Raw genomic sequence first — 27,887 nt, forward strand, 5'->3', positions numbered from 1 at the left:
CTCCAGGGCTCCGCGTGCTACCCCAACTCTATGGTCCGCGGGGGCGGAGCCTGCGGCGCGGTGCATGCCGGACCCGCGGCGCCTGAGCTCCTGTCATGGCGGCGACGCTGGCTTCCCGGTGCTGGCTCTGGGCTGCGCTGCTTATCCCTGCGGCCGCAGTGTATGAAGACCAAGTGGGCAAGTTTGATTGGTGCGTACGTGTGCGTCCTGTTCGCGAAGTAGATGGCTGTTTTCCCAGCACCTGTCTCTTACCGGGAGGTTACCGTTGAAGCAGTCGGCTACATGACTTGCGGCATCCTGTGCAAAATGAAAATATGTGATTTCTTAAATCAGAAACCAAGAATTTGTAGACATCGACCGAGTAGCATTAAGCCAAGCGTCGGGCGCCTCTTCTAAGCTGGTCCTTGTACTGTACAGGTTGCATGCCCACGGTGTCGGCGCCACCATACAGGCAGGCTTTGGGGTTCTGGTCAGGGATCATTGATTCCTTCTCCCTCTTCAGGTTTCATTTCTATGACTGTCAGGTTGCTGGTCTCCCGGGTGTCAGAGGTTACCAGGCCTCGGTGGACTTTCATTCTTTCTCTAATTGGCTGTTGTCTCGTAGGCACGTAAACAGGGCTTTATGTCTTGTAAGTCTTAAACTGAGGCCTCTTTCCCCCTTTTTCATCCCAGGGCAGCCCTGGGCTCAGAGTATGGCCACCCCAAAATCATCAGCCAGGAAATGCCATGAACTTATTCACTTACCCATTCCTTAAGGCCCTGTAGATGGCTTTCTTCTATTTAAATGTCCATTTAGCCCCCTAAGAATTTGTAATCTTGGGAAAGTGACTGAACCTCTCTGTGCCTCTCTGTGCCTTACTTATCTGTAAAACGAGCTGACTAACTGTCCATCCGTCCTATAGAAGTTCAGAGGATGAATGAAATAATCTCTTTAAAGTACTTAGCACAAAGTCTGATTCATCGAGTGCAATCAATAAATGTTACCCATTATTACTGTTTACACTCCATCAGGGCCCAACTCAGATACCTCCTCTTCTGTGAACTGTTTTTGTCTCAGATAGATTCATATATTCAGTCCATATCATTGGTATTATAGGTTTGTTTTTATACCTTTATGCTTTTTTCATATTTTCCATATGAGTGGTGTTACACCACCACCCATCTTTGCATTGCTGGGACTTGAACACAGGGCTGTGCACATGCATTGAGTTACACCCCCAGCACCACTTTCCCCATCCTTTTTGCAGGGCTGGGGATCAACTCAGGTCTTAACACATACTAGGCAAGCACTCTATCACTACCCCCTGTCCCCCAATTTAGAGATTGGGTTTTGCTGTATTGCCTAGGCTGGTCTCAAACTCCTGGCCTCAAGTGATCCTCCTGCCTTAGCCTCCTGAGTAGCTGGAACCACAGCTATGTACCACTGCACTGGCCAAAACAACAGTTTTCAAGAGATAATGTGATTTATTGTTAGAAAGTCTTCATTTTGGGTCCTAGTTCTAACAGTAATTAATTGACCTCTCTGGACTTTGGGTTTCTCACCTGTAAAATGGGGGTACTACTACTTTTTTTTTTTTAACATATTTTGTAGGGTTTTTCAGTGGATACAGTGAGAATAAAATATGTGCAAATGCAGGTAGAAACTGCCAAATATAAACCCATCTCTCTACTACTAGTTTAGTTTCTTTAAAAAAAATACAAAACAAAAAAACTGGACTAGGTACTTGGGAGGCTGAGGTGGAGGATTACAAGTTCAAGGCCAGCCTGTGTAATACTCTATCAAAATAAAAAATGAAAAAGGGATGGGTTGTAGCTTAGTGGTTGAGTGCCTGTGGATTTAGCCCCCAGTCCCACAAAAAAAACAAAATAACAAAAACAAAACAAAACCTAGACCAAACAACATCATGATAAAGAGAAATGTAGTGTAAATGTCATGTGTACTTAGTGTGCTAGGGATGGCAGACTTTTTTTGATAGGAAGGGGCAAGCGCTCCTGTATGCGACAGGAATACAGTTTTGTGAAACTAGTTTTGTTCCCTTTTTGTGCAGGTAAGAGTGCTGAGTGGTGGACGTAGCCCAGTGAGTGAGTGAGTGAGTGCTGATCAGGTGGATACTGAGTATGTGTGGGCTTACAAAGGGCCACGGAGGACGAAGGCCTCACCCAGTTTGTGGAGCTGGGTTGGAAATGCTTTTTTCTCCATAGCTAGTGAAAAGAGTTGGATTGTATGCTCATCGAAGGCAGGGCCTGGGTTCTTCCATTTTTAAGTGAGTGCCTAGTCAGACTATCAGTGAATACAGAAAAGACTTTAGCTTTGTTCTAGTGGGATTTGGGACAGGGGCTTTTTAAAGTATCACCTAAGCTGGAAGACTTAGTATTTCTCAGCTGTTCAGAGGTACATACCCTCGTTCCCTTTGCTTCTGACTGCATTGCATGGATATCTTGCCTTTAGTGAGCTCTTTTCATTAACAACCACTTCTTATCTGTCTTAAGGTAGGTGTGATGATGATAACCCAGTGAGTTGTCTTTTTGCAAAGCATTTTGTGCAGTGATTTTGCCCCTTATGTTCCCCTGCACTCTTTTTCTCAGGAGACAGCAGTATGTTGGGAAGCTCAAGTTTGCCTCCTTGGAATTTTCCCCTGGATCCAAGAAGTTGGTTGTGGCCACGGAGAAGAATGTGATTGCAGCTCTAAATTCCCGAACTGGGGAAATCTGTGAGTGAGCTGTGCAGAATGACTGGCTTCAGGGTGGCAAGGCTGATAGCTGTGAATCCAAGTGGCCGTGGCTTGCTGTGCCTGCCTGACTAGTCCCCAATTCAGGGACATGACGGCCAAAAGGTGCCTTTCTTGGTGGATTGTGATAATTTTTTCAGACTTCTTCTCACCTTTGACTATTTCACATATTCCTAGCACTGGCCTTTGCAGTTTATTGTCTCAGTCTTGAGTATCCTTAAATAAGACACTGCTGCAGAAAGCACTTTATACTATTTTGCAGTAACTCCTACCTTCAAATCACATCTGCTGGGTGGATTGTGTTTAGGCACTAAAATCATGAAATAGAATTTATAATCACTGTTTTCTTGTAATATTTTTGTTAAACTTATCATTATTTATTTTGTGTGTATGCTTTTATGTATATGTGTATATATATATATATATATATATATTTTTTTTTTTTTTCTTTATAGTACTTTTGGCTTTGCAATTGCTAGGCAAGTACTCTAAACTGAGTTATATCCTCAGCCCTTTTTTAAAAAAAATTATTTTGAGACTGGGTCTTGCCAGGTTGCCCAGGCTGACCTCCAACTGGCAATCCTCCTGCTTCAGTCTCTTGTGTAGCTGGCATTACAGGTGTGCATCACCACACCCATCTCATTTACGTGTTTGATGGGGGTGGCAGTGGGGACTGGATAAGCAGACACTTCAGATGGGCATATTTGTGCCTCCTCTCTACCCCTCCTACGCAGCGAGCAGGACTGCATCATGGGCAGTTAGTTGAATTTTTTTCCTCCTTCTAAATAAAATTGGAGGCTTTTATGCAAACAAAGACCTCTTCAGTCCTCTTTTTGGGTCATGGTAATGTTCATAGTAAGACCTGACTTTTGTGTCTCTCAGTGTGGCGCCACGTGGACAAGGGCACGGCAGAGGGGGCTGTGGACGCTATGCTGCTCCATGGACAGGGTGAGCAGAGGCCTGCGGGGCTTTCTGTGGGGGCAACCCCTTCCCATTCCTTGGTTCCTTCCTTTGTATGGGGTCTGACAAGGAAAAGAGGAGGGTGCTCCTGTTTATCATCTGTTTATATGGACCCTAGGAGGTGACAGCAAGTTTGGGAAATAATTTCACCTTGGTCTTTTCTTTTCCAGATGCAATCACTGTGTCCAATGGAGGCCGCATCATGCGTTCCTGGGAGACTAACATTGGGGGCCTGAACTGGGAGATAACCTTGGACAGTGGCAGGTAAGGGAGGAGGCCGTATTTCATTTTGGCTGAATGAAAGTCTCTGTGGAGCACAGATCTGCATGGGCAGCAACCTCAGGCCTTTTGTTTTTTTCCCCAAGGATAAATGAAAAGGCAAAGATCACCAAATGCCTTTTTTTTCTTTTTGGTACTAGGGATTGAACTCAGGAACCCAGGGACACTTAACCACTGAGCCAAATCCCCAGCCCTTTTTATTTTTTGAAACAGCGTCTCTCTAAGTTGCTTATGGCCTAAGTTGCTGAGGCTGGCTTTGAACTTGGGATCCTCCTGCCTCAGCCTCCTGAGCTACTGGGGTTATAGGTATATGTCACTGTGCCTGGTTATCAAACATCTGTTCTTGATGTTCTGTGTGGCACATGTTTACTCAGCCAGCATTTACTGAGCACCTATTAGATGCAGAGCTCTGTGCAAGGCACAGTGCTTATTCTTTTTTTTTTTAAGAGAGAGGTGAGAGAGAGAGAGAGAATTTTTGATATTTATTTTTCAGTTTTTGGCAGACACAACATCTTTGTTTGTATGTGATGCTGAGGATTGAACCTGGGCTGCACGCATGCCAGGCAAGCGCGCTACCACTTGAGCTACATCCCCAGCCCCCAGTGCTTATTCTTATGCTTGAATTCTTTTCCTAGTCATGATGCATGAACTTTGCCATGTACTAGGTATGAGAACATAATATAAAACTTTGTGTTTTAGTTTCATGTTTAGAAAACAGCTTGAGCCATCTTTGCCAAGGTTAAGTTATAAAGTCATTTACATTAGCTTATATGTCTTAGGATGGTAATTCACCTGGTAAATTCTTAGTGGCCCCAGGCAATGGGCATATATGTGAAATAACTTCTTCCATCAAGTTTACAGTCAGACAGGCAGGTAGCCCGATAATGATAGCACTGTCTCATGGGTGCATGGTAGAGGGTTGTGATCTGTTTGCTATGAAGTTCCAGGGAAAGAAAGGAACAGCCCTTAGGGAATTTGGGGGGTTCAGGGAAGCAGTGTGTAGACTTTCGAGGCAGCTAACAAGCTGGCAGAGACAGGATTAAGATCCAAGTATGTTTGAATTCAAAGCCTATTTTCTTACCTACCAAGCCACAGGGACAGTGGTGGGACTGTCTGCTCTGGCCTGAGGCTCACTCTCTACTTGTACTCAGTTTCCAGGCACTTGGGCTGGTGGGCCTGCAGGACTCTGTGAGGTATGTTGCAGTCCTGAAGAGGACGACTCTTGCCCTCCATCACCTCTCCAGTGGGCATCTGAAGTGGGTAGAACAACTCCCAGAAAGGTAAGGCTGTCTCCTTCCAGATGGTGGCTACCTATTTCCTTTCCCTTATAAGCCCCTCCTTCTCCTTAAGGGGCTTCCAGCGTTTGCCAGGCCCCCTGAACATTGGTGTCATGTGTGGTGGGTTGTGCTCCCTGGATGTGGGTCTGAAGGCAGAAGCTGTGGCTACGCCTGGAGTGTCTTTGCAGGGAGGAGAAAACCCCTGAGCCACCAAGCAAGGGAGCCGTGGGTTGGGTATTGCTTGCTCCTGGGCGTGGTGCTCTGGGCCTTTCCATTTCTAGTTCCAGTTAAATTGAGCCTTTCATTCATAGTAAGAGCTAGAATAATCAAGAACAGTTGTTTCCAGGGGTCTGGTGGAGGACACTTGAAGCTGAGAAGGAACAAGAGCGGGGAGGAGAAGGAAAGGTTCTGTTTAGACCCCGTGTGGCAGTTTTCAGATACGGATGGGATCAAAAGTCAAATTCCTGTGGGACCAAATGTGTAATATCTATAAGTCACATTGGCCCCATGAGGACTGCTGGGAACTGCATTGTACCTAGCTTACCTCCAGGGGTCAGCCTTACTCAGCTGATTGGTGTTCTGGGGGTACATAGGTAGACATATACTTAGGTCCAGTGTCACCACATCTCTGACCTAAGAAAAGCTGGAAATATTATTTTTACGTATAATCTCAGTTAGGAATGTTTACAAGAAATTAAAAACAAAATCAAGTTATTTAGGTGTGGTGAAATACACTTGAAATCATATACTTTTAAGGTTAAGGCAGAAGGATTGCAGGTTCAAGGCCAGCCTGGACAATTTACTGAGCTGCTGTACCAAAATGAAAATAAAAAGGGCTGGGAGTGTGGGTCAGTAGTATAGAGTGCCCCAGAGTTCAGTCCCCAATACTGCCAAACAAACCCCTAAAATCAATGAAAAAAAAAAAAAAAGGACTAGGGATCTTTTGGTAGAGTGCTTTCCTAGTACACACGAGGTCCTGGGTTTGATCTCAATCTCAGCACTACAAACAAAACAAACCCAGAAGTAAAACTCTAAACTGTGTGAGATAAACAAACCTATCTGGGAATTTCCAGTTTGTGACATCTGTATAAGGATTAGCATCCAAGTTTTGGAAGATCCTTAAAGATGTTCCTGTCTGAGGGATAAAGCTGTTCCCCCTGCTCTCTCTTGCCTCTTAGTGACAGCATCCACTACCAGATGGTGTATTCCTACGGCTCTGGGGTGGTGTGGGCCCTCGGCATCGTTCCCTTTAGCCACGTGAACATTGTCAAGTTTAACGTGGAAGATGGAGAGATTGTTCAGCAGGTATGGGAGGGCATGGCACTTGAGGAGCCTTGTGAATGGGGAGGGGAGTCAAGAAAACCCTTCTTTGCACTGGGGACCAGGGAAGTTGGCTGGACAGATGCAAAAGTCATTTAGTCCCTAATTCTGGTCACTTGCTGCTGTCTTGTCTTCATCTGTGTGTATTTAAAGTATGTTTTTTCTTGTGGTTCTCTTCTGGGGTGGCTAAAAATTACACAGATCTAGTCACTGCATGTAGGTGTCTTCTAAGATAATTCTGTAAAATAACAATAGGAAGCCACATTTGACAGACAGTAGGGAAATACCTGTCCGAAGTGTTAGGCATTTATAGTTATCTGGTGTATTTTCCAGTGACCAGAAAGAAACTCCTGATTTTTTTTTTTTTTTTTTTTTTTGTCTTTGGAGGTTCTTGGGAGGCACATTGGGGTTGGGTTGGGGACAGGAAAACCCCTGTGGAACCAACCACAATCTAAGCCTTTGAGCTTAGGACCCTCCATGGGATTTTAGCAGTGATGCTGCTGATGAGCTGAGAGAAATGTGAAGATCCCTCGTGAGTGTCCTGTTATGTTGTCCCTCTGCAGGTCAGGGTTTCGACTCCATGGCTGCACTGTCTTACTGGAGCCTGTGGCCTGGTGGATGAGGCTGTGCTGGTGTGCCCTGACCCAGGCTCACGATCCCTCCACACTTTGGCCCTGGAGACAGAGTGGGAACTGCGGCAGATCCCACTGCAGGTGACGGGCTGCAGCTGCTTTCCCTGGTCCTCGGCTTTGCCTGCGGGGTGTGGATGGGCACAGTTCTATGGGGGCCTTTCTTCTGGTGGTGTTGCTGCTTCTTTTTTGGGTTGTGGTAGCCTGAGGAGAAGTTCAAGCCTCTGGCAGAGCTGGTGTCAGGGGAAATGGGCCACTTTCCCCTTTGAGGAAGCTGAATGGGAGCTTCTGGAGCCACCTGCCTGGCTTAGTTACATCCCCTAGCAAAGTGGGGCAGAGGACACCAGCTTGATGGGCCAGTCACTGGTTGGCTTCATGTCCTCGTCCTCCTTGTTCTTTCCTCCCTTAGTCTCTTGACTTAGAATTTGGAAGTGGATTCCAACCCCGGGTCCTGCCAACACAGCCCACCCCAGTGGATCCTTCTCGGGCCCAGTTCTTCCTACAGTTGTCCCCAAATCACTATGCTCTGCTGCACTACCACCACGGGGCTCTGAGTCTGCTCAAGAACTTCCCCCAGGTAACCACTGGCAGTGTGGGTGGCTAGGATTCAGGAGTGAATGACTGGGCTATCGATGCTAGGAGATAGTGCCCTCGAACCTGGAGACATTGGCTTCTGGACCGAGATTGGAGGTAGCCTTACAGTAGGAATAGGATACTTTTTCTTCTTGGAGGGTCTTTAGAATAAAACTGTCACCTTCCTTGGAGTCCACAGTCATTCAGAGCCTCTTATGGATACAAGAACAACATGGGGCTTAGGGGGACTTGTGCCTGGCTTGTTAGATGTGGCTGAGGCCTGCTTCTGCTCACAGATGCCCTGGCCATCATTTTCAAAGCTGGGAGCACTTTGAACTCCAAGACAGGTGACCCTCCAGAAGGCTGCTGGCTGGCATAGCTCCCATTTGGGAACTGACCCTTCCTTTCCCCACAGACTGCCCTGGTGAGCTTTGGCACCACTGGGGAGAAGACCGTGGCTGCAGTCATGACCTGTCGAAACGAAGTGGTGAGTACTGAGAATCTTAGCCAGATGTGTGGGGGGAGGGTCCTGACTCTTCTCTGCTGGGAGCCCTGAGCCAGTAATCTGGGTGCGTTCTCCTGGTCAGGTTGAATACATGAGGCTGCTGAAAGATGAATTTGCCTCATATCTGGAGCTTTCTGCATACCCCCTTTCTCCCCAGGAAGGAGGCCTTAATAGGACATCCCCACTTTCACCTGGGAGTTAGAAACCACATAGGCTTTGTGGGCAGGATGAGAAGTGAGATTTGCCTTCTCTAAGAGACAAGAAAACAGAAATAAAAGCTTTGTTTGGGGATTGGAAGGGACCCTTTATCTGAATTTTCTTCTGTCCTTCTCTTTCTTCTAGCAGAAACCTAGCAATTCTGAAGATGGGTCAATGGGGAGCTTTTCGGAGAAGTCTAGTGCACAGGTAGGGTGTGGCTTCTGGCAGCATGCCAGACCTGGAGTCCCAGGAGGCCACTCGGGCAAGTGGGGAGCAGCTGAGGCTAGCTGGTCTCCCTGAGTTCCCCTGGGTTTCTAACTACTGTCAATTAAATGGTGTTGCTCTTGACCCTTTTTCACGGTGAGATGAAGAGGTAGAATCCATAGAGTCTGTTGCTAACTACGTCCTTCTCTAGGCCTCAGTTCCCCTGTTTCTTTTGGGGTCCAGCTGGTAGAGCTGAGTGTACCCTGTGCAGTTGCTGTGCGACAGAAGCGTGGCCCTGGCTGAAGGCACGGGTTGTAGCTGTGGCTTCCTGTGAGCTCTTCCCTGCTTTCTGTCCTTGGGCAGTCTCGCCTCTTTTTGGGACGCCTCTGCCACACTCTACTTACTGGTTTCCTTCTAAAACAAGTGTAGTTGTAATTTCATTTATTTACCCAGATGCCTCATTTCTGCCTCAGTATTTGGCTTTCTCTGTTTTTTTATTTTCCTTTGCACCTATTTCCCTTTCTGGCCTGGTCCCTTCTCTAGGGTATTTGCCCCTGGTATTGGACATCTTTTGGGGGACTGACCACTGGCAGATTCCTCTAGTTGATGTGTGCTGTTTGCACTCCTAGGACTCGCTGGCTTGCTTCAACCAGACCTACACCATTAACCTCTACTTAGTAGAGACAGGTCGGCGACTGCTGGACACTGCAATTTCATTTAGCCTGGAACAGAATGATACTCGGCCAGAACGGGTGAGCCAGGGCCTTGGCCTGAAGATGTTGAAGTCCTGCAGGTGTCTCAGCATGGGGCTTCCTGTCCTCAGAGCTAGGTCACAGCCATGGGTCCTGGGTTAGGGCTCTGGACATGGGTTCTAGCTCTTTCCTGAGCCTCTGACTGGTCACAGATAACAGCCAAGGCAGATATTGTTTATGCCTGGTTGTCACTGTGCCCCAGGCCCTGTGATGAGCTTTTTGCTGATGCACTAATTGATGTGGCCTTCTTATAGTCCTCTGAAGTGCTAGTTACTGACCTGGTTTTACCAATGTAACTGTGGCCTGGTGGCAATTGGTACCGTATCCAGAGTTGCAGAGCTGGGAAGACGTGTGGCTGTGGGTGTAGCTGGGGCTGCTGAGCTGCACAGCCTGCGTTTGTGATCCCAATGTTCCTTCAGGGAACTGAGTTCCTCTCAGCTGTGGCTTCTTCATCTTACGATGGGAATTCTAGTCCTGGCCTCCTGCTGGCTTTATGGGGCATGGATGGGTGATGTGATATCGTCAGGTGCTTGGGTTCCTTCATGGACTGGTCTGAGAGAGCTGAGGGACCATTGTATTGACTCCAGAGAACGTGTGTTACCTTGTTGGTGTGTGGATGGTAGTTGTAGATGTTGCTGTGACCTGGACCTGATGTGCCTAATACTTGAATCCTGGGATTCTTATGATCTTGGTTTCTAGCTGTACATCCAGGTGTTCTTGAAGAAGGACGACTCAGTTGGCTACCGGGCCTTGGTACAGACGCAGGATCACCTGCTCCTTTTTCTGCAGCAGCTGGGTGAGTGCACCTCTTTCAACCTGGTTTTGTTTCAGCCTGCCCAGACTGGTTTTGGGGGAATGGGAACAGGTCTGGGAAAGGTTCAAGTGGAGTATAGCTTGAATATTTTCTCCAGAACCATATGTCACCTACTTTTGAGTAATTCCTTAGCATTGTAGGGTGGCGTATAGAACGTTCCGCATTTGACTTGCTGATTTCAGCTCCTTACTCTGCTATTTCTGATTCCTTTTTTTATTTTATTTTATTTTATTTTGGTATGGGGGATTGAACCCAGGAGTGCTTTACTACTGAGCTCCATCCCCAGCCCAGTTATATATGTATATGTGTACATATATATACGTGTATATCTGTACATATACATATATGTGTACTTACATGTATGCTTACATATATGTATATGTGTGTATGCACACATGTATATTCAAGTTGTTCATGGACCTTTATTTTATTCACTTATTTGTATGTGGTGCTGAGAATCAAAGCCAGTGTGCCTCACACATGGGCAAGCACTCTATCACTGAGCTACAACCCCAGCCCCCAGCCCTTTTTTACTGTTTTTTTTTTTTTGAGACAAGTTCTCACTAAATTGCTGAGGCTGTCACTGAACTTGTGATCCTCCTGCCTCAGCCTTCTGACTTGCTGGGATTACAAGCATGTACCAGCGTGCCCGGCTTTGCCACAGGTCAGGGAGGCAAGCTGAGCTTTTGCAAACTGGTTTCCCATAGCAGGGAAGGTGGTGTTGTGGACCCGGGAAGAGTCCCTGGCAGAAGTGGTGTGCCTGGAAATGGTGGACCTCCCCCTGACTGGGGCGCAGGCTGAGCTGGAAGGAGAATTTGGCAAGAAGGCAGGTATGAACCCAGGGATGGGACAGCAGAGGTGCTGGAGGGGGCTGCTCTGGACTGAGTTTGCTAGTTGAACCCGAGGAGATGCTGCCTCATGGCACCCTGGCGTCCTGGTTCAGCCAGATGGCCAGTCTGTTGTGAATGAGCTTCATTTCCAGTGCATTGGTGGCCCTGTGGTTTGTGCAGCCACCCTTTCCAGTGTATGGGTGAACTGTGAATCCCCCAGGAAAGATTCTGGGGCCAAAAAAAAACTCAGTAAAGCAATAGCTCTCATCCCCTGAATATCTAAAGGTTGTCAGGCACAGTTGTTAGGCACTATCCACACTTGGAGAGACAGGACTGGATTAATCTGTTTATTATGGAAATAGCTCCATGTCCTTTGAAGCCAGCCATAGTCCCTACTGCCCAGATAAGATTGATCCACCCCACTCTGATTCAGTTTTGCCTCCTTCCTCTCCCTTTCGTGGAAGTGGTTGTTAGGGTCTGCTCTGGGCCAGGTCCCCTGCTAGGCATTGCAAATTTTCTTAAGTGGAGAATTAATTTGACTTTACTGTTTATTTCTGCTTCCTGGATCCAGCAATTCAAGGTAAAGCCCACCTCCTGCCGCCTTGCTGCTTGCTGCCTGCCCACACGGCTAGCTTTTGATTAATTGTTTTTCCTAACTTGCATCAATGAGGTGTATGCTGTGCGTGTGAACTGCTCTACTTGTGACTTGTTCTCTCTGCCTCTCACTTCTCTTCTTTGAGCTGAGGTGAATGGAAAATAGATCAACAAAGATTCTATTTTGTAGTGAGCACTTACGTGCCAGCCACCATGCTAAGTCCTGTAACTGTGTTCGGTGATCTGATCTCTATAACAGCCCTCCAGGATGCAGACTATTTTACAGATGAGGAACTCAAGGCCCAAAGGTCACACAGGAGTAAGGAGTAGATTTGGGATTTTAATCCAGGCCAGCAGGCCCCAGAGACACTGCTGTTTACTGTGTCACCTGGTAGCTGCCACCAAGTCTCCAGTCTCTGATGATGAAGATTTGAAGAATGCAGCCTCATGATGAAGTTAGGGATAGAGGGAAGGAGGGCCTTGGGATGGGTCGCAGGTATGCTGTCAGGAGATGTTGAGCAGTTGACAGAATAGGAATGAGGCAATGGGAGGTGACAGCGCCTGTCCATGATACACACGTGAACATACTCGTGCCCCTTCACCCCCACCCCATACTCTCTGGCTCTGTGTGGCACCCAGAAGCCTTCCCCACCACCCTTGGTGTGGGACTGTGCTAGACATTCACAGCATGGCTGCATCCTGCATGGTGAACCTGGCCTCAGTCCTCTAGTCACAGTTCCAGGCAGACGTGGTTAAAGGAGCTGGAAAAGTGGGTTTGTGAAGCTTGAGTGTGGCTAAGTGGGAGACTATTGGTGTCAGAGCAAACTGCCATTTGGGCTTTGGCCTGGAGCAAGAGTGACCTGGATGCTCTGCAGGAGAGAGCAGGGTCCCTCCTTGGAGAGTGGGTCCAGACACCTTGCCAGACCCCCTGTCTGATGGGGAGTGCTTTACCCTTTTCCTGATGCCAGATGGCTTGCTGGGGATGTTCCTGAAACGCCTCTCGTCTCAGCTCATCCTGCTGCAGGCGTGGACTTCACACCTCTGGAAAATGTTCTACGATGCTCGGAAGCCCCGAAGTCAGATTAAGAACGAGATCAACATCGACACCTTGGCCAGAGATGAGTTCAACTTGCAGAAGATGATGGTGATGGTGACAGCCTCAGGCAAGGTGAGGGCTGTAAGCTCCGGGTACCAAATCTTCTGAAGTTCAGGGGGTGGGAGTCAAAAAGCCTTGCTAGAGGATAGCACTGGTTCCAGTTTGCAAGGACGGAATCGGTTCTTTGGCTTCTCTGTAGTGAGTCGAGTATTTGTTTACCTTGCAGCTTTTTGGCATTGAGAGCAGCTCTGGCACCATCCTGTGGAAACAGTATCTACCCAATGTCAAGCCAGACTCCTCCTTTAAACTGATGGTCCAGAGAACGACTGCTCACTTCCCCCACCCGCCCCAGTGCACCCTCCTGGTGAAGGACAAGGTGAGGCTGTCTTGTGTGACTTGAGGCAGAGTGGGTATGGCTCTTTTGGTGTTTTGAAATTTAATTTTCTCCCAGGCTTTTGGAATTCTCTAAGTGCCCAAGAGGAACATTCAGGGGTTAGGGGTTGTTTCTTCCAGTTTCTTGCCTGGCAGGAGGAATTGACTAGAAAATGGATCTAGCTTTAGTCAGCTTTCTTCTTTTCTAGTCATAGGCTACTGTTGGTGACTGAGTGACTGTTTTCTATAAGGAAGAGTGGAACACAAAGCTATTTATATCTCTCTGCCAAAATTAGAATGGATTTGGGGAATCTCTGATAGTAAGAGAGAGGGAATGTGGACACTTCTGGAATGGCCGTTGTGGGGTTGCTGAATTGGTATTTACTTGACCTTCTTATTTGTTCTTTTTTTTTTGTATCTGGGACTGAACCCAGGGGTGCTTAACCACTGAACCACATCCCCAGCCCTTCTTATATTTTATTTTGAGTCAAAGTCTTGTTAATTTGCTTAGGACCTTACTAAGTTGCTAAAGCTGGGTTTGAACTCGCAGTCCTTCTGCCTCAGTCTCCTGAGCCGCTGGCTCTTATTTGTTCTTCAGTGTGTCCAGTTCTTGGTTATGTTTGGAGCCAAAGGCAGTTTGACTTTTTTCCTTTGACATTAGCTCTGGGACTATTCACCTTCAGCCAAGAATGTATTTCCACAAAGAGGGCAAAAGAATAGGGACTTTCTCACAGTTGAGCCAAAGTCTCAGCTATACTGATTTACCCTTTGGATTTGCAATTTTTTTGACAGTTTGCTCTGTCCATTTTAGGAAACAGGAATGAGTTCTCTGTATGTCTTTAATCCCATTTTTGGGAAGTGGAGTCAGGTGGCTCCCCCCGTGCTGAAGCGGCCCATCTTGCAGTCCTTGCTTCTCCCGGTCATGGATCAAGACTATGCCAAGGTGCTGCTGTTGATAGATGATGAGTACAAGGTACTACATTCCTGGGGGATGCATTCCTGGGGAATGGCAGGTGGAGTAGGGTGTGGCATGGGGTGGTCAGACACAGGTGGCACACAGGCAGATGCTGTCTGCAGTCGGCATATGCTTGCCCTCAGACCGTCCCTCAGAGACATGACTGCTATGTGTGCCTGGCTTTTTTGTGACTGCTGTTTCTGCACTTGTGAATACACAGGTACTCAGTAGAATTAAGCTTAATCCCTAAACAGAGTTGATTCCTATTCCTTTAGGATTTGCTCTTTTATTTTTGAGGCTGTCTCTTATGGGGAAGCAGTAATGAGTATTGGGAAATAGGGCTGAGCAATTCCTGAATTTTTCTTTAACGTTTTTTATGGGCTATCTGGGGTTTTCAAGGTCACAGCTTTCCCAGCCACACGGAATGTCTTGAGACAGCTACATGAGCTTGCCCCTTCCATCTTCTTCTATTTGGTGGATGCAGAGCAGGGACGGCTGAGTGGATACCGGCTTCGAAAGGTAGGAAGAGTGCTCTGGCAGGACTCTTTGTGGGAGGATGTGGGTGTTGCCAAGTTATTTAGCTGAGTTGCTATTCATTTTTTTGTACATTTAGATCAGCACAACCCTGGTATCTGATTGAAAATCGATCAGTTGCTCATGTTGGTTGGCAGGTTCTGTGTGGAGGATGTGGTCTGGGTACTGTGGACAGAGCAGTGCATGGTGGACTAAGCCTCTGTCCTCATGGCCTTTTTTTTTTAGGTATTGGGATTGAACTTAGAGGCACTCACCCCCTGAGCCACATCTCCAGCACTGTTTTGTATTTTATTTGGAGATAGGGGCTCACTGAGTTGCTTAGAACCTCGCTTTTTCTGAGGCTGGCTTTGACCTTGTGATCCTCCTGCTTCAGCCTCCCGATTTGCTAGGATTATAGGCGTGGGCCATTGTGTACGGCTCCCTCATGGCCCTTTTTTTTTTTTTTTTTGGTACTAGGGATTGAATCCAGAGGTCCTTCACTGAACTACATCTCCATTTCTTTTTATTTTTTATTTCAAGACAGGGTCTTTGGGTCTCTCTAAGTTGCTGAGGCTGGCTTTGAACTAGGGATCCTCTGCCTCAGCCTCCTGAGCCACTGGGATTGCAGGTGTGCCCCACCATGCCTGGCCCTCATGAACTTTTCACTCCACATTTCTTTCCCTATAGCCCAGGGAAAGGATGTTTTCCCCTATTCTTAGAGGGAAAGGAGGGTGGGACATGGGAATAGGGGTTGAGTAATAAGTTGTATATTTATATGAAGGAGATATTATTGGACAGCTCTTGATAAAGCATGTGCTTTAAATTTTATTTCTAGAAATAGGGTTGGTTTGCTTTGATCCTGACGCACTTGAGCTGAGCTCTTCCGTACAGCAATACACACCGGCTCTGAGGTTCACAAGCGATGGCTTTGGCCTAGTTAGCAGGACTGCATAGAGGGGTACTTGGTGGTGTGTATTCAGCAGAGAGACCTCCTCTCCTGTCCTGGAAGGGCTTTTATTTGTTTATTTATTTTTGCAGAACTGGGGATTGAACCCAGAAACACTCTACCACTGAGCCACTCCCCCAAATTATTTTATATTATTTTGAGACAGAGTCTTGTTAAATTGCTGAGGCTGGCCTTGAACTTGCAATCCTGCCTTAGCCTGAATGACTGGGATTACAGGCATTGCCGATTTGCCTGGCTTAGCTCTGTCACATTAACTTTGTGAACTGGGGCATATATCTCCAATGTTTTCTTGTCTATAAAATAAGATGGTAAAGGCACCTGCATGAGGTTGCTGTGAGGATCCAGGGATTCTTACATGTAAGTCATGTAAATCAGTGGCTGACACTGAAACAGTTCCATTGGAGGTTTTGACAGTGTGATGCCCTTTCCTGACGTATGTGTGGCAGCTCAACTTTATCATAAATAGCAGAGGAGTGGCCTGCCCAGAAAACACATGCTTTACCCTCAGGGGAAAAAGGAAATTATCTTTCTAAGTTCATAAAAGGGACCTTGCAGGAGATGTTCTTTGTAGACAGGGGAGCAAAGAGGACGTGGCTGTTGTGAGTCAGTGGAGCCCCGGGGACTTCATCCGAGTCAACAGTCATCAAGGGAAGATGGAGGAGGCGAATCTTCCCATGGGCCTAAGCCAGGGCTGCCTTTCCATCTGACCTCCAAGCGTGTTCACTGCCTGTCCCCTCATGTGAATGTTTTAGTGAGTCCTCAAAGGAGGCTATGGCAAAGACACCTTATTTGGTATTAATAAAAAGGTTTATTAAAACACTTAAGGAATACACGAATTCATTCTCATCACGAGAAATTGCATTGCTACCGAGGCGCACAGCAGGGCGTGAGAGCCCTGCCACCCGCTCCCTGCTGTTGTCCCACGGCACTCGCTCCTCTTCCCTGGTGCACGTGCATTTATGAGGCTGTGTCCACAGCTGTGTGGATACACACCTGTGTCTCATGAAAGTTTTCTTACTGAAAGGAAATTGGCCTGTATTTATTTGCTTTTTTCATCTGATGTGTTTTCTGCCTTAATCTTTTGTTCAGAATTCCATTTTGATTTAAGTGAAACATTGAAAAAAGTATGAAATCATGAGGCTCAATGAACCTGCATGAAAGGAATCCACTGGTGTGTATGGTAGTCACATCAGGAATCGAAAGAGCACTAGCACTTGGGAAGGCTCCTGTCCCTTGCCAGTCCCGGGCCCTCTGTCCCCAAGGGCTCCGTGTAATTCTGTGGTGTGGATGTCTAATAACATACTGATTGGTGAATGCATGTTGGTTTCCTACGACTGTGGAACCATACAGGAAAGGTTTTGAGGTCCTGGCTAGCTGACTAATTCACTGCTGCCCTGGTGTGCATGGATCTCATACTTTATTAGTAAATGCTAAACTTTCCTTGGAGACATCCTCCTTGGATAAACATTACTGTTTATGGAATACTGTTGGGTATTCTTTTCTTTACTGGCTTTAGTATTTTTCTTTCTTTGTTTTCAATACTGGGAATTGAACCCAGGGGCACTTTACCAGTGAGCTACATCCCCAGCCTTTTTTATTTTCTATTTTGAGATAAATAGAAAGTTTTATAGTCTGCCTCAAATTTGTGATCCTCCTGCTTCAGCCTCCTGAGCCTCTAGGATTACAGGCGTGGGCTGCTGTGCCTGGTATTTTAGTATTTCTCTTAATCAAACCAAGGGTTCCAAACTTCTTCATAAGCTAGGTCTTTATTGCTATTTTTCAAGGAGTTCTGATCTTGTTTCTTTTAACCCAGAATATTCAGACACTGAACTGCAAGATGGACCAGCTATAGCTGTCTGAGGTCTGTGTGTCCCCTTCTTAACACAAGCACTTTTTCTCCTGCCCTAGGATCTCACCACTGAACTGAGTTGGGAGCTGACCATTCCCCCAGAAGTACAGCGGATTGTCAAGGTGAAGGGGAAACGCAGCAGCGAGCATGTCCATTCCCAGGGCCGGGTGATGGGGGACCGCAGTGTGCTCTACAAGGTATGTTACAGCAGCCTGGCAGAGTGAGGCCTTTAGAATGAGGGAAATAAGGGCTTCAGTTCTGGCACTAGGACTAATAGATAGGTGACCTACTTTTGCTTTTAATTCCTTTGAGCCTATATTTATTATTTGTGAAATGGGTGTCATTTTTTCCCTTGGGTGCTAGGGATGGAACCCAGGGCTTCCCCTGTGTTTGGCAAGCTCTCTACCACTGAGCTACACCCCAACCTGGGTGTGATATACCTTCTTCCTAGCATTGTGGTGATGATCATATGAGATAGTATGCTGAACCCAGTGCCTGGTGTATAGTAACTACCTGATAGATGTTAGCTTTTATCATTAGTAGTAGCACTGATAAAAGCCTTCTGGGGCTAACCCTTAGTCAGGGAGACAGGGTGACTGGTGGGCTGCAAGACTGTCTTGTGTGAGAAGGTAATCCTGGTAGTAATGACCTTTCATACCTCTTTTGATGGAGCCAGAGACTAAGTTGGAGGAGGGTGCAGTAGAATAGTGTAACAAGACTGTGGAACCTCCCCAAGACGCTGCTTACCTGAGCATGAAGCACACAGCAGAATGCAAGCCTCCAGTGGGACTGTCAGGTCCAGATTTGCCCAGCCACAGACTTGCTCTTCATCAGGGGTCATTTACTTAGTTTACCTACTCTTCCACTGTCACGAGTATCATGGGGTTAGTAGCACTGACATCTGAGGACTGTCTTGAAGGTTAAAGGTAACATGCTTGGAACAATGCCTGCCATGGGGTCACATTATTATTAATCCTATTTATTTGATTCCTTGTTTTGAATACTGGGAATTGAACCCAGGGGTGCTTAATCACTGAGCCACATCCCCAGCCCTTTTTTTCCTCTTTTTCTTTTTTTAAAATACGTTTTTGGTTGTAGGTAGACACAATGCTTTTATTTTTACTTATTTATTCTTATGTGGTGCTAAGGATCGAACCAAGTGCCTCACCCATGCTAGGTGAGCACTCTACCACTGAGCCACAACCCAAGCCCTTCTTTTTTTTTTTTTTTTTTTTGGTGGTGCTGCGAATTGAACCCAGGGCCTTGTGCATGTGTGGCAAGCACTCTACCATGAGCTATATCTACAGGACCCCCAGCCCTTTTCATTTTTTATTTTGAGACAGGGTATCACTAAGTTGCTTAGGGCCTCCCTAAGTTGCTGAGACTGGCTTTGAACTCCTGATCTTCCTGCCTCAGCCTCTTGAGCGGCTGGGATTACAGGCATGCACCACCGCATCTGTCCTTAACTTGAATTCTTTATTGATGAATGTCTTCTATGTGACAGCAGTCAGTTTTAGTTCATTTGGAATGCCCAAAATGTTACAAATTCTAAAGTACATTTTGGGCTGGTGGAATGCTTGCCTGGCATGTACAAGACACTGGGTTCCATCCTCAGGATCATTAAAAAAAAAAAATAAATCATATTAGTGTGTGTGTATATATACATAGATAAAATTTTAAAAATAAACTTTGATCCATAAGTGTATAAGTTAAAATCAACTAGACCACTTGTACTTTCATGTGCTGAAAAGAATAGTAGCTACCAGTAGGACTTTGTGACTTCATAGTCATAATCCAGAGGTGCTCTACCACTGAGCCCTTTATTTTATTTCTAATTTTGAGACAGGGTTTTGCTAAGTTGTTGAGGCTTGCCTCAAACCAGTGATTCTTCTGCCTTAGTCTCCCAAATTGCTGAGATGACAGGTATATGCCACTACACCAGGCTCCTGATCTCGATAGTTTTATTTTTTTATTTTATTTTTATTTTTTTAGTTGTTGATGGACCTTTATTTTATTTGTTTACATGTGGTGCTGAGAATTGAACCCAGTGCCTCACACATGTTAGGCAAGTACTCTATCACTGAGCTACAACCCCAGTCCTGAGCCCTTTTTTTAATATATATTTGGAGTTTGGAGTGGCAGGGGAGCCAGGGATTGAACTCAGGGGCACTTGACCACTGAGCCACAATCCGAGCCCATTGAATAGTTTTGATGAGTACTAGTCAGGTGTCTTGTAGAATGCCTCTCAATTTTGGAGTGTCCGATGTTTTTCCTATAGTTGCACTGTGGCCATGGGTTTTGGAAGGAGGTCCACAGAGGCTTAGCAGTGACTATTTTTGAGTGCTGGCTGGATGCTGTGTGTTGTTTTTAGATAGTGGAATTCAGCAGTGAATCAAAGAACAAAACTTCCGGAGTTTATGAGGCTGTCATTGTAGTTGAGAGAAGTTAATAGTGAAAACAATAAATAGGTAAATCATACAGTGTGTTGGCAGGCTCGGGTTTAAAACAGGTGGTAAGGAAGTCCTCCCTGTGAAGGTGGCAAAGAAGCAGAGACTCAGAGGGAGGAAATGAGTCATGGTGGCCACCTGGGGAAGAGCCTTCCAGACAGGGACCAGAGCATGCCTGGTGTGCTTGAGAACGGCAGCAGGCTGTGTGCCCCGCACAGAGCGAGTGAGGGCCCTAGACTGCTGAAGTCAGTGGGACCCATCACAGGCTGCCACTCGGGCTTCATTTGGAGTGAGAGGAAGAACCCCTGGGAAGCTTTGAGCAGAGAAGTGACCTAGGCTGAGATTCAACAGGCCCATGCAGCCCAGACTGGACTGTAGAGGGCCCAGGAGGAAAGCAGGACCAGTGGGCTGTTGTCGTCATCCAGGGAAGAGGGTGGCAGCAGAACTGGGTTGGAGGACGTGGTGAAGAGGAAACTTATTCTGGATACTTTTTGAAAGTAGAGTCAATAGGAAATGTTGATAGGTAGGGTGTGTGTGTGTGTGTGTGTGTGTGTGTGTGTGTGTGTGTGTGTGAGAGAGAGAGAGAGAGAGAGAGAGAGAGATGACTTGGACAGTTTGGTTCTGAGACATCAAAACATGGAGTGCTGTTGACTGAGGTGGAGGCCCCAGGCAGAGCCAGGTACAGCCAAAGAGTCAGCCTGGGGCTTGTGAAGTTTCAGGTGAGATCTAAGGAGAGGTCAATGGCTGATGGTAATACCTGGAGTTTTGGGAGCTGGGGTCTGGCTTGGATACTTAATTTGGACATTGCCAGCACCTGTAAATAGTGGTAAAGCCTGAGGTTGGCTGAGGAGGTGAGCTTAGAGGGGAGCATCCAAGGCCTGAGTGCTGTGGGTATTTCCATCATGAAGGTCCTGGGGAAATGCGGAGGACTCCTCCAGAGGCTGGGAAGGGGAGGCCAGTGAGGCAGAAGGAGACCAGGGGGAGGTGTCCTGGGTGAGGAGGGCGTGCTCACTCTCCCAGATGGTTCTATTGGTCAGGTAATATGAGAACCAGCACTTACCCACTGGAGTTAGGGGCAGAAAGGCTACTGGTGACCTTGGGGAGAACAGTCCTAGTGGAGAGAAGTGACAGTGCTAGAGTGGTATCCTGAGGTTCCAGACCTGGGGTCTCCAAAGGCCATGTTAGTGCCAGCTCTGAGACTTAACAAGTCACCTCACTGCCCTGACTTCCTCATTGGTGGACTATGGGTGGTATAAGCCACTTCACAGGGTTGTTGAGGGAATTAAGGGGGAGTCAAGGCACTTGGCATGACCCCTAATCCCGGTGGACATAAACTAAGCACAGGTATGAGAAGCTCTTATGACTAGAAACACTGGTTCCTCTGCCAGGCCAGTGAATCACAGGTCAGCCTCACAGTGGCCCTGGGCTCACTGTGGGGCCAAGCACATGACATGTCATTGTTCTGAAGGAGCTTTTCTGTCTCTCCCCAGAGCCTGAATCCCAACCTGCTGGCCGTGGTGACCGAGAGCATGGATGTCCACCATGAACGCACCTTCATTGGCATCTTCCTCATTGATGGTGTCACTGGGCGTATCATCCACTCATCTGTGCAGAAGAAAGCCAAGGGCCCTGTCCATATTGTGCATTCAGAGAATTGGGTGGTGGTAAGAAGGGACCAGGGACATAAGGTAGCTCAGGAGGTCTCTTACATTTTTTTTTCAAGTACTGGGGACTGAACTCAGGGGCATTTGGCCACTGAGCCCCATCCCCAGCCCTATTTCATATTTTATTTAGAGACAGGGTCTCAATGAGTTGCTTAGTGCTTCACTGTTGCTGAGGCTGGCTTTGAACTTGCCATCCACCTGTCTCAGCCTCCCGAGCCGTGGGGATTACAGGTGTGCGCCACTGTGCCCAGTGGTCTCCTGCATCTTAAATCCTTTCCAGAAACCCAGTTGCTGCTCTCTGTTTTCATAGGATCCAAAGGTCTCTGGATGGCAGCATAGGTCCTGGTTAGGGGCAGAGGCTCAGGAACCACACTGCCTATGTGTGATCTTGGCTCTTCCTATTCCTTTTTTTTTTTTTCAGTTTATTTATTTTTTTTATTAGTTGTTCAAAACATTACATAGCTCTTGACATATCATATTTCATACATTTCTTCCTATTCCTGACTGTGTGACTGTGAGTTAATGCGTGAGCTTTCTGCATTACATCACTGGTGGAATAGGGATGATAACAGTCACCTTGTCTTGCTAATAGCAATTCCTAGGACCTGGTAAGCACTCAAAGGCTTCTAGTTAGCTGTTAATATAGCTTCTAAGAATATTGAGAATTTCTTTGTCATGTGGCAAATTGTGAATAGCCTAGTTAAATTGGCCTGAAAATTAGTAAACTTAGGAGCCAGGAAGTAAGCTGGTGTGCTAGGCGCTTCTTTTCCTCCCTGGGTTTATAGCTGAGTTGAAAGGTGCCTTTCAGAGTAGTTTCCCTCTCCCTGCAGTACCAGTACTGGAACACCAAGGCGCGGCGCAACGAGCTTACTGCACTGGAGCTCTACGAGGGTACCGAGCAGTACAATGCCACCGCCTTCAGCTCCCTGGACCGTCCCCAGCTGCCCCAGGTCCTCCAGCAATCCTACATCTTCCCCTCCTCCATCAGTGCCATGGAAGCCACCATCACTGAGCGGGGCATCACCAGCCGACACCTGCTCAGTGAGTGTTGTGGGCTGGCTCTGGGATGGCCGGATTCCCTGAGGCAGCTACACTGAAGGACAAGGGCTGTCCTGTCTGACCACCTGTAAGGGAAGGTTGGCTAAGAGGGCTCCATTTCAGGGGGAAAGTTTAGCCTTGCCCTATAAAGATGACCACTTCTTCTTAGTCCTCATTTCTGATGAGCCACTTACCTTCTTTGGTGTTTTCACCCAGCTAGAAAAGCAACCCCTGATGGTATTCTTTTTTCTTTCTTTTTTTTTTTTTTTGTGGTACTGGGGATTGAACTTGGGGGTGCTCTACCCCCAACCTTTTTTTTTTTTTTTTTTTTTTGAGACAAGGTCTCAAAAGTTCAAAGCCAGCCTTGAACTGGTGATCCTCCTGCCTCAGCCTCCCAAGTAGTTGTGATTACAGATGTGCACTACTGTCCATGGTCCTGATATCATTCTTTTTTTGTTGTTCTTACTAGGTTACATGACATTAGGATCCCATTTTTGTACATCATGTGGCCTGATATTCTTTTTTTTTTTTTTAATTGTCAGTGGACCTTTATTTTATTTATTCATATACAGTGCTGAGAATCAAATGCAGTGCCTCACCATGCTGGGCAAGTGCTCTACCACTGAGCCACAATATCAGCCCCCTGATATTATTCTTAACATAGCCTGAGTTGACTTGTTTAGACGTGGGCAAGATTTCGTCTTGTATAGTCCAAGTTCAGGACTCAGTGATTGTTCAGTGGTCTCCTAGGCCTACATTTGGGGCTCTCAGCTTAGACAGCCACTGGCTACGGTCTGGACTGTCAGATCCGAGGAAGGCAGCCCTCTTGGCAGCGTAAGAGCTTACATCAGCATCACTGACGCTAACACAAACTCATGCTGCTGGCCTGCCGCCCTCCCTGGCCGGCCACACTGCCAGACACGGCCTGGTTTGCTTAACGAGAAGGAGACTACTGGGGGGAGGCAGAGGGATGATGAAGTCCAAGTTGCCTTCCTTCCACACTCTTCTCTTTCACCGTTACCCATAACTTGATTTAGAACTTCATCTTCTAGTGTCGTAGGATGATGGTATGGGAAGAAACCAGTATCTTCAAAAGTGGGAACCTTCACTCAGACCCATGTATATTATTGGATTACCATTTTTGACGATTTAAAGGAGACTCCTTGACCAATCTTTTGCTTGATTTAAACTCTTTATTTGAAATTTCTGTAACTATTTTTGTAACTGACCCTCCCTGTGTTTTAGGTAAGTGAACATTCCCTTCTTCCTTTGCAGTTGGGCTCCCTTCTGGAGCAATTCTTTCCCTCCCCAAGGCCCTGCTGGATCCCCGGCGTCCTGAGATCCCAACGGAACAAAGCAGGTGAGGCCCTGTGGCTGTGCTAAAGGCTCTGGCCATAGGTACTTCACCTCACCAATGAACTTTGATTCTTAGCCTGCCCTGTGCCATCTTGTCAACCTAGGGACTGGGGACTTGAATAAGTCTGACAAAGAGGAACCTACCTTCTGGAGGAAAATAAATAAATAAATAACAAGTAAATTAAGTGCAGTATCCGGCACTTGTAATGCTGAGGAGGAAAAATAATACAGAGTGGGCTACAAAGGGGATGTGTCCAGGTGGGATTTGCGATCAGGTGGCCTGGGAAAACCCCTCTGAAAAGGAGAATGACTTGAGTAAAGCCCTAAAGGAGGTGGACGATCCTGTGTTGTGGATGATGTAGAACTTTCTAGGAAGAGGGAACAGGTGGGCTGAGGTCCTACAGTCATGTCTGCTTAGTTCGGGAGGATAGGCCTGTGTGGCTAGATCATTGAGTGTGGAGACACTGGCGAGTCGTGGAAGTCATGGGGCCAGGCCTGGGGACAGCTGATAGGTCATTCACTGTCAGCAGACACCATCTCTGTGTACATTCCCACCTCCATCCTGACTTCTGTTCAGTTAGGGGCATGTGCCATTGTGGACATTGGAAAGATAGCAGATTTGTCCTTGAGGGGCAGGAGAGTGTGGTTTGGAGCACTGCATGAGAAAGGTGGCTAGCACCGGGGATGAAGGCCAGGAGGAGCGGGACAGAGGCACTGGAGTGGAGAGCAGGGGCTGGCCTCGTGGCTCAGTGTATTGGTTTGAAAATGGCCCTGACTTTTCTCCTCTGTGTGAAATCCCCGTCAACTGTATATATATTACTGCTTTTCAGGTTTAGAGCAAAGTAGGAATCCAGATGTCAGCATTACCCTCCAGACTGCCTTCCTAACATTCAGCCACTAAGATTTTAACCATTTAATCCAAGTAGGCCTCACAGGAGATTTGAAGTTAGATATGTGGCCTGGAAACGTCCCAGGACCAAGGAGAGGCAGCCAAGGGGTCCCTGTACAGCAGCTTCAGAGTGCCTGTCCTTTCTGTTGTTTTGCAGAGAGGAGAACCTAATCCCGTATTCTCCAGACGTACAGATACATGCAGAGCGGTTCATCAACTACAACCAGACGGTCTCCCGGATGCGAGGCATCTACACAGCTCCTTCAGGCCTGGAGTCCACTTGTTTGGTGAGTGGAGCCCACAGACACCCTGTAAGGCATCTGTTCATCGTACCACTCTTGGGAAACAGCTGAGGATAGCATTCCCTTCTGTCCCCGAACTTGAGGTTGTGGTGGCTCTCCAGCTGCCATTCTTCCTAATTCTCATTCCCTCTGCCTCCTAGGTTGTGGCCTATGGTTTGGACATTTACCAAACTCGAGTCTACCCATCCAAACAGTTTGATGTCCTGAAGGATGACTATGACTATGTGTTAATCAGCAGTGTCCTCTTTGGCCTTGTTTTTGCCACCATGATCACTAAGAGACTGGCACAGGTGAAACTCCTGAATCGAGCCTGGCGGTAAAGCCTGAAGACATTGTGCTGGTATTGGAGAGCCTTGAGGACGTGGGTCAGCTAGGGAGTGGCAGCGGTGGCCTGGTGGGTCAGTGGCAGGTGTGTCTGCTTCTGTTCTCAAAAGTTGGAGGAAAGAAGATGAACTTTCATGCATAACTGCTTTTGGGATACACGATGCACAGTCCCACGGGTGCAGACCACACTCTGCAACTCAGCTGAGGGTCACAGAGCACCTGAGGGGTTCCTGGTCAAGTTCACAGCTGCTGCTCAGTTCTCTTTCTTTGTCCACTCATGGAAGTTCTGTTTCTTCACAAGACCTCCAAATGATCGTCTTCTTTTGTGAGACCTGTTTAATTTGATTTCAGTTTGCCTTTATTTCCCAGTCTTATCTAGAAATCCTTCTGACTTTTCCCTTGCCTCTTGCATCAAAATCAGAGGGAGCTTTTCTTGCCAGCTCCACGTTATAGGTGCATTTACTGCTTGACCTTGAAGGGTAGGGTGGGCTCTTCCTTAGCTGAGGGTTGAGGGCTGATCAGCTTCTTAAGACTTCCCTCTGAAGTAAGGTGCGTTGTGGGATTTGTACATGGTGTCAGAACTAATTTTAACTAAGCCTCTTGTTTCATGCTTCATTTATTAGGTTGGGCCACCCAGGCTTTGCTTCAGTCCATCAAGGCCAAGTGCATAATTACATCTTGGTTGTTTGGGTATTACCTGTGCTTTTCTCCTGAGATATGTCAGAGCTGAAGCTTCTTTTTTTTTGAATTGTTTTTGGTGGTGCTGGGGACAGAACCCAGGGCCTCACACATGCTAGGCAAGTGCTCTACTACTGAGCTGCATCCCCAGCCCGGCTGAGGCCTTTTAAAAACTACTGAATTATCTGAACCTTGAACAGATTTCAAGTGAATGGAAAGAGTCTGCCTGTTTCTTGGTATCTCATACTCTCACTTTACCCATGGGCTGGCCTAGTCATCTTATGGCTTAGTTCAAGAAAGTTGTCCTATTATTTATTTTTAGTTTAGGGCTTTTTTGTTTTATTTTGGTGCTGGGGATTGATTCCAGGGCCTTGTGCATACTAAACACACACTCTACCACTAAGCTAAATCCTCAGCTAGTTTTAAATACAAATTAAAATGTGTGTTATATTTCCTCTTAAGATGAGGTTTTAAATCTTACTGATCTGACTTTTTTTTTGTGGTGCTGGGGATCTGACCTAAGACCTCAGGCATGCCCGGCAAGGATCTACCACTGAGCCATATCCCGGGCCCCCAGCCTAATCTTTGAAGCTTTCAACAAGAGAAGCACTGTGCAGGTGCTACATTGCTGAGCTGGGCTGCTGTGACTGCTTCAGACAAAAGGCCATCCGAGGGCTTCATGGACTTGGGGAAGGATGGGGCTTCTCTTTACCATGATAGCGTAGGTCATCTCTAGCCCTTTGGTGAGAGGGAGAGGTACACTCAATCTTCAGAATAAAGTGATGAATGACTGACCTGAGTCCTGTATCTTAAGATGACCACTATGAGATTACTTTTGCATTAGAGTGGAGAAAAGCAGTACAGAAGTGGAGTGAGTGTATTTAGTAAGAAAACATGACAATTGAGTTGGTTTAGGTTATTTAAAAACAATTTTTCCTCTTTCTGTGGTCTTATTCTGAAGGGAGGTTATCATGGAGAAGGAAGAAAAATGATAATCATCGCACTTTAGTAATAAGGTTGTCAAATAGATATTAGTGAAGGCATGATTATGTATTGCCAGGAAAATATGTCTATTCAGCCTGACTCAGCGTGTTTTGTTTAAAGTAACCTGGACTGGGTGCAGTGGCACGTGCCTGTAATCCCAGCAACTCAGGAGGCCCAGGCAAGAGAATCACAAGTTCGAAGCTAGCATGGGCAATTTAGTGAGCCCCCACTGCAAAATAAGACAATAAATAGGTTTGGGGATATAGCTCAGTGGTAAAATGCCCCTGGGTTCAATCTCCAGTACTTGAATAAATACTTAAAGTAACCTGGGAGAAAGGAGTAAATACAAGTTAGGGAAAAAAAAAAATTGCCTTTGTTTTGAGATACCTGGCTGGAACACCGGCTGTCTGTATTTATATAAAGATACATAAGTGACATCATCAGCTATTGTCTTGCTGCCTTTTCTGCTTCCTCAGCCCACATAATCCATAAGATTCTAGTTTCATTTACCTACGTTTCCAAATCTCAAAGAACAAGCTAATGGAGGGAAGTTACCTGCAATTTATAAGATTCCCTTATTTTGGCTCTAATCATTACCATCTACTACTCAAACTTACCTTGGAGCAGGTGCTTAAAATAGCTAATGCCACAGTCACACCCAAGTCTCTCGCCTCAGGTGCAGCCTTCAGTCACCTTGAAGTTGCATTTGTCTGACCAGCTACTCCATCCTCCGCACAGCTTGGGACCCTGTTTCCTCCCTATTCTCTGATCCATTTGCTTGTCCTCTTT

The 27,887-nt window shown here is 46.7% G+C and overlaps 1 protein-coding gene across 3 annotated transcripts; it reads left to right on the forward strand.

The window, feature by feature from the left end:
- The first annotated feature begins 47 nt into the window (after positions 1-47).
- On the forward strand, positions 48-26,908 carry Emc1 (ER membrane protein complex subunit 1). 3 transcript variants are annotated; one of them, XM_046469095.2, is made up of 23 exons: positions 48-190; positions 2,587-2,711; positions 3,612-3,677; positions 3,860-3,953; positions 5,120-5,248; positions 6,424-6,550; positions 7,129-7,278; positions 7,604-7,771; positions 8,183-8,254; positions 8,615-8,677; positions 9,304-9,426; positions 10,126-10,222; positions 10,948-11,070; positions 12,633-12,832; positions 12,987-13,136; positions 13,944-14,105; positions 14,487-14,606; positions 17,476-17,613; positions 21,354-21,527; positions 22,358-22,568; positions 23,841-23,925; positions 24,968-25,097; positions 25,253-26,908. In XM_046469095.2, the coding sequence occupies exons 1-23, from the start codon at positions 96-98 to the stop codon at positions 25,430-25,432; spliced, it is 2,982 nt and encodes a 993-aa protein (XP_046325051.1). In that variant the 5' UTR covers positions 48-95; the 3' UTR covers positions 25,433-26,908. The 3 variants fall into 3 exon arrangements, with proteins under 3 accessions (XP_046325051.1, XP_046325052.1, XP_058427094.1); XM_046469096.2 differs by having other exon boundaries at positions 8,618-8,677; XM_058571111.1 differs by lacking the exon at positions 8,615-8,677.
- Positions 26,909-27,887: the final 979 nt, after the last annotated feature.

Source organism: Marmota monax, unplaced genomic scaffold, assembly GCF_021218885.2.
Source record: "Marmota monax isolate L192 unplaced genomic scaffold, Marmota_monax_Labrador192_F-V1.1 WCK01_AAM20220418_F8-fsc00008, whole genome shotgun sequence".
NCBI classification, from domain to species: Eukaryota; Metazoa; Chordata; class Mammalia; order Rodentia; family Sciuridae; genus Marmota; species Marmota monax.